The sequence below is a fragment of the Corvus hawaiiensis genome, chromosome Z, assembly GCF_020740725.1.
Source record: "Corvus hawaiiensis isolate bCorHaw1 chromosome Z, bCorHaw1.pri.cur, whole genome shotgun sequence".
NCBI lineage: Eukaryota > Metazoa > Chordata > Aves > Passeriformes > Corvidae > Corvus > Corvus hawaiiensis.
This window is the reverse complement of record NC_063255.1, coordinates 52,795,038-52,804,039: the sequence shown is the minus strand read 5'-3', so window position 1 is coordinate 52,804,039 and position 9,002 is coordinate 52,795,038. Positions and strand designations below refer to the sequence as shown.

At 42.4% G+C, this 9,002-nt stretch overlaps 2 protein-coding genes across 5 annotated transcripts in view; one reads left to right on the top strand and one right to left on the bottom strand.

Moving 5' to 3' along the window:
* Positions 1-371: 371 nt before the first annotated feature.
* ATG12 (autophagy related 12) lies at positions 372-3,212 on the bottom strand. The gene is made up of 4 exons (XM_048290489.1): positions 2,949-3,212; positions 2,680-2,816; positions 1,141-1,203; positions 372-788 (listed from the first exon to the last, which is right to left on the bottom strand). The coding sequence occupies exons 1-4, from the start codon at positions 3,139-3,141 to the stop codon at positions 729-731; spliced, it is 453 nt and encodes a 150-aa protein (XP_048146446.1). The 5' UTR covers positions 3,142-3,212; the 3' UTR covers positions 372-728.
* A 250-nt stretch (positions 3,213-3,462) lies between these two features.
* Positions 3,463-9,002, top strand: part of AP3S1 (adaptor related protein complex 3 subunit sigma 1) — a 28,788-nt gene continuing 23,248 nt past the window's right edge. For all 4 annotated transcript variants that reach the window (XM_048290485.1, XM_048290484.1, XM_048290487.1 and 1 more), the window contains exons 1-3: positions 3,463-3,545; positions 5,583-5,674; positions 8,272-8,383. In XM_048290485.1, the coding sequence (XP_048146442.1) occupies positions 3,477-3,545; positions 5,583-5,674; positions 8,272-8,383 (273 nt within the window). In that variant the 5' untranslated portion in view covers positions 3,463-3,476. The remainder of the gene's footprint in view (positions 3,546-5,582; positions 5,675-8,271; positions 8,384-9,002) is intronic.

Sequence of the window (9,002 nt, the reverse complement as noted above, 5' to 3'; positions counted from 1 at the left end):
TGGTAGATGGAACAGCTAGTTGCATCATTCAACTGAAGATGCAAGTCATTACACAGCGTCAGAAGAAACACCTTGAAAACTGCTGAAGTGTTCAGCCTTCAACAAATCACTACATTTGTGCAGGAGGGAAGTATTTTGAGGCCTCTCATGATGCTGTGCCATTATAAATGAGGTACTTACATGACCAACATTATGAAGCCAAAGGGTGGAGAAATTAAGACAATATGCCAATTCCTATATATTACAAGAAAAAAATAAAAATACTGTCTTGAAATGTTATGAGATAATGCATATTCAAGATGAAGGCTTCACAAAGAACAGGATGCACACAACAGATGTACAACATGTCAGAAGTAAATGGAATTCCAGGCTACATGCACAACAGACATTACTTTTAATAAAAAGGTTCTCTTATCATCAGTACAGCATATACAGAGCTGTCCAGTCAGTCCTCCAGACAAGTGAAATAGTTTCCCTTCAGATACAGCAATTAAGAAGTCAGCAGCAAGAGTACTGGCAGATGCAGGTGTTTTTTCTGCACCCCAAATGTACATCAGGAAAAAGCCATGTGAACAGATAGCCTAGGCAGCTCTTTGCTTATGCTATTCACCTGCATCATATGCTCAAAGGCAGCAACGCAAACATCCCTCTTTCTGTGTGTTTACAGCTTAAATTAGTCCTTTCTCCATTTTTGAAGAGAACACCTGAACAACTGTGTTGTCAGTCATTCATCCCCATGCCTGAGTTTTGCAATAATGCAGTACAAGCTTGCCATCACTTCCAAAACACTGCAAGGAAAACAAAACCAAGAACTGTTGCAATTATTCATGGCTAACATACACACGAAGCAAAACAAACAAAATCCCTCCCATCAGATACATGTGTAATGAAATATTGTCACGAGAAAGCTCTCTGTTACAATGAGGCATGACAACATGCTGCACATGAAGGAATGCATTTCCAGAGACCGCATGAAGTCACATCTCTTTGGATCATATTTATAGAGATCTGTGAATATCAAGTACACTACACTAAATGCAAGCTATTACTGCTAGGGGCAGTAACAGATTTCAAGTGCTAGAGGTGTATAGACAAATCCTGTGAAATACATTTGCAAAGGATATTTAAGATGAAAGTTACCTCATAGAGGGTCCCCACTTCTTGGTCTGGAGATGGAGCAAAAGACTGGTTTACATATATGAACTGTAAGAAAATTAGAGAGAAGAGATGGAGATCTCACAAGAGATCTCACTGGGAGCACAGAAGAATCATTCTACAGTCAAAAGCTCTGTTATAATCTTTAAGCATATAACAGAATACCACCAGTTACTATCTTCACTTCAGCATGGACGGGAACATGACCATGAGGAGCCACCTGGCTAGCCAGACCAAGCCAAAGTAAGCATGCTGACTTCCTTTTCCTGCAAGCTGACCCCTTACTGTCCCATACAGCACCACAAAGGGAACTCACTGGTTTAGCTCTTGCTCCTATTTCAACCCATACCACTCACACTATTCCAGATTTGCTCAATTAGAATGGCCATGACAGAAATTAGAAACATTTCTTCTTTTTTCATGTCATCCTTCTCACTTCCTGCTCCAAATGCATTTACACACATAGGAGCCACTCCACAATGTCAGAGAGGCCTTGGGATCTGCAGTGTAAGGTAGCAGTGGGTATTGGGACATCCTGTGCTATTTCCAAATAAAAGATATAAAATTCCTAGGGCTTTGTTCTTGAAGCATAGCCATAGGCTTAAGCCACACAGGAAGACTACATGCTTTTTTTTTATCCTGAGACAATGAGATGATAGTTACTGAAGCAAACTGTTGAGAATACCCCTAGTTAATATCTTACCTATCAATCTTCTTTGAGATATTAAACCACAGAAAAGCAAACCCCTCATGATTTCCAGGTGGATGAAAAGGCCAGTGCATTTATGCCTACACACTTAAATAAAGTCCTCCAAACTGAGAACAGAATGATTTCAGCTACACTTTAGTTGACTACTTTAATAAGTCTAGCTTTAACTGTAATCTTAAATAAAAACTTTGAACTGTATGGATGTTAAGAGCTCACAGCAGAACAACATAATCAGTGCAACTGTATTTCCAGCTCTTTCAGTGTTATCATCAGGGGACTTTGGCTAGTCACTTCTACAGGAAGGAACTCATAAATAATACCGGCAATATGCTGCCCAAGGACAAACACTTCCCAGCTACCCATTTTAAATGCAAAATCAGTCCAATGACAGTAACGAAACTGTTGTAGATGTAAGTTCTGAAGGAAACAGGCACTCAGATTCAGAAAGCTGATCCCACTCTGGACTGTTTCTCAAATACTCCATGTCTACACCCAACTCCTCCCGGGTCCACGGTATCTAGGAATGTTTCCCTGGGATGCTCCACTGCCCAGCGTGCACACAGCTCTGCCTGGCAGCATCACACACCAAGAAATACAGACACTGCAAAAAGTCCAAAGGTCAGTGCCGAGCACACCCAGACCGCGCTGCTACACCTTTCCCCAGTATTACACCCTGGGGTCTACTTAGAGTAGTTCTCTCGGTGCTGCTACTCCAAGTTTCCCACAGGAAGCTGTAGCCTGGATTCCCAGCGTCTTCGCAGGGTATGACAGCGCGGGCCCTGCGCGCGCAGCTCCCGCCCGGTGCCCGCCCGTACCAGCTGTTCTGAGGCCATCAGCTTGAGGAACTTCTTGATGAAGTCCACGAGGCCCTGGATGGTCCGGGTCCGCTCCACCGCCCACTTCTTGGTCCTCATGATGGGGGTGTCGCCCACGGCCTTCAGCAGCACATCAACTGCGGGGAGCGGCGCGTCACAGCGGGCCCGCCGCTCACTGGCCCACACCGCCCACCCCCGCCGCCCATTGGCCGCCGCGCCTGCCCGCCGCCGCGCCCGCCCGCCCCGGCTGAGGCCTCTCGCCCCATTACTTTTCTTTTTCGCGTCGCCTACGGGCTCCTCGGTGCCCGGCGACCCGGCTGAGGGCGGCCCCGGTTCGGCGGGCCCCGCAGCGGCCCCGCCCTCCGGGACCTCCTCCCCGCCGTCGCTCCGGCCCCCGCTCTGCGCCGCGGCGGGCGGCGGCGGCTGCTGCTGCTGCTGCTGCTGCTCCTCCGGCTCCGCCATGATGCCGCTGCTGCGCGGGCGGCGGGAAGTGACGCCACGCAAGCGGCGGCCTTCGCCCCGCGAGGCGTTTTGTCCCTCGCGGGACGCCGCCTTCCCGTCACGTGACACGCTGGGAGCATCACGTGCGGCGCGAGCCGTCCCGCCGGCAGCGGCCGCGCCCCGCCGGTCACGTGGTGCGCGCGCCCCGCCGCCGCCGCCGCCGCCGCCGCCGCTCCGAGAGCGGGACGGGGTGGTGAGAGCGAGGAAGAGGAAGGAAGGAGAAGAGGAAGAGCAAGGGAGGGGGACACAGCACAGTTCGTCCGGCCGCTGCCGCGGGCCCCCGCCGCCGCCCCACCATGATCAAAGCCATCCTCATCTTCAACAACCACGGCAAGCCGCGGCTCTCCAAGTTCTACCAGCGCTATGTACGGGCGGGCCGGGGCTCGGCGGGGCTGTCGTGGGCCGGGCGACGCCTGGGCGGCGGGGTTGTAGGCGAGGCTCTCCGGCCCGGCCCGGCGCTGCCGGCTGCGCTGGGCCCAGGGCAGCGCCGTGGGGAAAGGGACGGTGCTGAGACCGTGTACATGAGGCTTCGAAGGAATGCGGTGTTGTTTTTACTGGGGCTTGCCTTTTAGTAGCTCCGAAGATGAAGGAGGGAGGGAGGGAGTCTCGTGCAGCGGTAGACTTGCCTCTCCGAGCTGTTGTGTGGATAAGCTCTGCTGTCCGGCGTGGTGCTGCGTGTCTCCGTGCTATGGCAGAGCTATGAGAACGGGGGACGTGAGTTCTTAAGCAGAAGCTTTTTTTTTTTTTTTAAGGTGCTATAAAATTACAGGTGACATGAAAATGTAATTAACTAGAAAAGAGCATCTCCCTTTTACATGGGAGAAGGCGAGTACCAAAGCAGCTCTGAAAATGCAGTACGAACGCTCAATCTGAATGGAAAGAAAGTGCAGTAGAAACTCGTGATTTAGTTCAAGGATAAGAGATTTTAAGGTAATGTTTTGAGCGTACTGTATTTCCTAGCAAATATGCTGAGGTCTGCTTGGGCATTAAAATACCAGAAAACAGTTGGTATTTCTTAAAGTTACGTGAACCAATTACTCTTTTTCCAGCAGGGCAGTTACTTACTGGGATTTGTGGCCCCTTTCTTGCAGTTCTGGCTATTACAGAAGTCACAGCTTGTTGAAAGGGATGTGTCTTACTTGTGCACCACAGAGCAGAAACAATGACTGTGACGCTTCAGTTTGCACGGTCAGGCTTTGAATTAAAGGAGTGTAACTGACACAGGTCATTCTTATGTGTGACTGAAGGAGAAGGGGAAGGAGAGGAACAAATGGCCAGAGGATACCAGATTTTTCTTGTAAAGCCATTCTGATCTACTAATTTTTTAACTGGACCTAAAACAAATTCTCAATGCTTACAGTAGGGTAACATGTTTGTATAAACAGAATGCTTGAAGTTTTGAAATTGTGACTAGCAAATGAAACTAAGAAACTTTGTGGTGCGCAGAAATAAGTGCAGTCGTCTAGATTGTATTTTTATGTGTGATTTCAATAGCACAGATTTGTTTGTGGACCTTTTGAAGCTTATGCATTCTTTAGGGTCAATTGAACCAGTACTGGAGGCAAATCTCAGCTTTTTTCTACAAGGGGAAGCATCTGCTTTCTAGAGAGATTAATTTGGTCAGATCTGTGAAAGAGGTATTTCTTTCTTTCATAATACTTAAACTTATAAAATGAGTCTAACTTTTTAAGCTGATATATATGAGAATGGAAACTGCATAAAATGAAGTTAATAATATTTTGCATTTAGGTAGAAAAATAATAATTTATGGCAACTAAATAGGAAGATACATATGTCATCGTTTTGTCTTTCAGAATATAGACCCGTGGCCATCTTTTCAAAGTTAAAAATCAAGTTTCTAAAGAGTCAGAAGAATTCAGTCTCGGAAGTGATGTTTCTGATCTGCTAAGAGTTAAGGTCATAGCTTAGGAGAACCTGTTGCTCATAGTGTGTTTTAAGCTATTTCTGGAAGTGTTACTTATTGTGGGATTTGTAGCTTCCCTGCTCCCCTCAAGCTTTTGGGATTTTGTTTTACTCTCTGTTTATGGATAAAAGTAGTTTCAAAGCGTGCCTGTAGCTGTTCAGGCTATGTTGGAGATATAAAAAATTCAGGCTACTTGAGAACACTTGTGATTTACTTAAAAAAACTACTTTTGGATTAATTTTTTACAGAAGTTTCTTAAAAACAATCATTTTCCCACATTTCTCAGTTATACCTTTTTTTGCAACTTGTAAATAATGGCTTTTTGTGTTGAAATGACACAAACAATGTATGTCTTGTTAACTGGCAGATTTAAGGCTTCAGAAGTATATAGTTTGACAGTGCTGATATACTTCATGTTTTATTATCTCTGTGCTGTGCATTGTCAACCCTTTTTAGCAGAGTGTATTTTCTTTCACAGAGTGAAGATACACAGCAACAAATTATCAGAGAAACTTTCCATTTAGTATCGAAACGTGATGAAAATGTCTGTAATTTTCTAGAAGGAGGACTGTAAGTATCAAGTTTGAAATAAGTGCCCAATACTGACTTTCAAGTATTATTACTGCTGATTGCAGTATAACTTTTCACAGTTGTAATGTAAATGCCAGGTCACTTGAGATTTGTTGATACACAGGAAACAATACCATGTTGCACCAAGTGTACATATTCTTTACTAACTGAAGCATAGATACATGTACCAAAATGTCTTAGGCAATAAAACTATTATTTTCCTAGTGCTGTAATGGCCACCGTACCATATCTAGTGCCATGATTGTTTCAGATACAAAGATGGGGAGGGAACAGGCAGATGTTGTTTTGCTATAATCAAGCTAAAGATTTCTAGTCTCATTTTAAGAGGCATTGGCATTTGCCATACCCATTGAATCACAGAATATTCTGAGGGGACCCACAAGGTCTCTTAAGTGAACAGCCCATACAGGAATCCACAGCCCCGTCTTGGTGTTTTTAGCACCATGCTCTGACCAACTGAGCTAAATCTTCAGAAAACGAAAATATTTTGGAGCTGTTGCTTTGGCTTGATCTCCTAAAATTTGAGCAGACAGCCTTTGATAGTAGGATTCCTCAGCCTTTTTATCAGGATTTGGGCTTGCTGTATAAACTAGGAAGAAAAAAAAATAGGTTTTAAATGTGCTAACTAGTACAGTTTCAACCAAGACACTTTATCAATAAAGAAAAGCAGGGTAGGAGGAAAGTGAGAGTTATGTGTTCTGTCTCTATAAGACAGACACAAAATAATCCTTTTGGAATCATCTTCATTGTTTCTGAAAGTCAACATCCTTTAGCTGAAGAAGCTCTGAAATGGAGATGTGTTTTATTTTGGAGTTTTTATTAGCCATCAAGAGTAAATAGTTAAAAAGCCACCTTCTAGGAGAAGGGCTCATTATTGATGGAGTAAGCTCATGATCTCCAGCCTATGACATAGAGATTGTCATGGTCTGTTAAATATTATATTTATGGGAATTTCCGGTTACTGAAAGTTAATCTGCTAACATGTAGATTTTCTGTGTGCAGAGTCAGAGTCAAATGCTTAGTCTGTACCATGTCAGCTAGGATGTCTTTTTTCTTGATCAAAATGATTCCTGATCTTTTTTATTACTGCTTTTAAAATTTGAATTACTCTTTTCCAACTCCTCAACTGGTGGTTCTATCATTAGATTCTTGGAGATTATGTTAAGTTGGAAACCTTCTGTCTTGAATTCTAAGGTGAAAGACAGAAGACATTTGGAGCTTTTTTAAAAATCACAGCTGCTTAACAAAAATAAACTGAGACAGAGAACACAATTCTGGCATTCCTCCTACTGCTCAGTTCCAGGGTTACCATTTCAATTTTTTTTTCAGTATATTTTTTTTCAGGACAGGGATCACTTTAGAGTTTGCAGTTTACCCAAAGGCCTCAACAGTTTATGTGTAGAACTATGTGTATTTCAAGCATGAAGCGTTTGAAAGAACTGGGTAAATAAACCACAAAAGAAGAAACTTTAATTGCCATTTCTTTCCACTTTCCTATTTGTTTGTCACAGTGTTGTCTGATATGTAAACGTAGTTCCTGCTCTTCAGAAACAAGGGGTTCTCTTTCCCTACCCCCATCCCTGCTCAAGCATTAATGCAGAGCAAAGTACTTAAGCAAGGGTGACCTAGAAGATTTTTTTTTTTTTTTTTTTTTTTTTAAATCTGTGTAAAATCTGTGTATTCTCTCCCTGTGATAAAGATAGAAACTCAAGGGATGAGTTGTGGTACACCAAACAGGTGATTCAGTTCTGGTCCAGAATTAAGGAAGAATTATGATAGTCATGGCCATGTAGGTTCAGCCTAAAATATATTTTCCTTTCTGTATGAGTGGGCCTCTTACAGTTCAAAGCAAATGTCAGTGGTCTGATGTAGATCTCATGATTTATGTGCCTTTTTTTGGAAGGCCATAGCAGAAGAGTGGAAGAATATACCTCTGTAGACCTCTTGTTATTCAGTGCCATGATGATTAGTCAGTCCATAAAAACGTAATTGCTTCTGTGACTGTAACATTGCATCATAAACTGTTACTTGAAGTATGGTTCTACTTCTCAAGATATCAAACATTTTGTAGCGCAAGTGTTACATGTTCTTGGTTGTTAAATGGATCATAAACCGTTTTTTTGCAATCCAAATACCAGTCTTGATTGCAGTTTTCTTTTTCTCTCAGTGCTCTTATGAGAAGGTCAGGGAAGGGTTCTTAGGCATACACTGTTAATCTGTAAAGCAGATTAATCCCTGTGCAGTGCCTGCCTGCTAGTGTGGAATGGAAGTACACTTAAAACCTGTCTTTTTATGATCTGTTCAAATTGATTTTAATAAAAAGGTGCACACATTGATGTCATTTTTATCCATATGAGTAACAATAACTGTGCTTGTGTGGTAAATGTAAGTTGGTCTGTCTTGTTACTTAGTCTTCCATTGGAATTATATCACAAAATAAAAGTTGCAATATAGTTGGACTTGAGACAATTCCAGCTGTTAACAATATGCCTCCTATTAATTGAAATAATTGTGAGGATTTGCCCAGGTTATCCTGAGATGCTAACTAAGCTTTCCTTGTTTTATTTCTTCTTTAGATTAATAGGTGGATCTGATAACAAACTAATTTACCGACACTATGCCACCTTGTATTTTGTCTTCTGTGTGGATTCCTCAGAAAGTGAGCTTGGTATTTTAGATCTCATACAAGTAAGTTTTTTTGCTGTTTTGTGGGTTTTTTTGTTTTTTTTTTTTTTATCCTTATTAAGTGGAAGTCAACTTTGAAGTGCCTTAGAACTTAAATATTTTGCTCTGCCTTTTTTTGGTAATATTTGGACGGTCTCTTTTATACTGTGAACATACCAGGAAGTTCTGAGTATTATTTTTAGATTGTTTGTAGTTTTCTGGGCTGTCCTTGAAAAAGTTGTTTTCCGTGTTGATGAGAAAGTGAGGAAGCAGTTTATTTGGAACTTCCTGAACACAATCTATTTTTTGTTTTAACTTTTCAAGGCCTCTTTTTGGCTGCAGATAAAAATGGCACAGTTCAAACATTTGCTAGACAAGTGTAGATTGAGAACTTTGATAGGCAATGCTCTATGTGTGTGTATATATGTATATCTGTATATTTTTATATACCCAGATTCACACACAAGCGCACACATGCATATATATGTGTGTATATATATATATATATATATATTCACTATAAATGTATAATGGATAAGCATATCCAAAACCTCTTTGGATTAAAATTTCGTAGTGGCTTACAAGCTTTTTGTCAGGTATACCTTAGAAAAGGAGGGCAAGTGCTCCCCTAGGTATTTGTTCT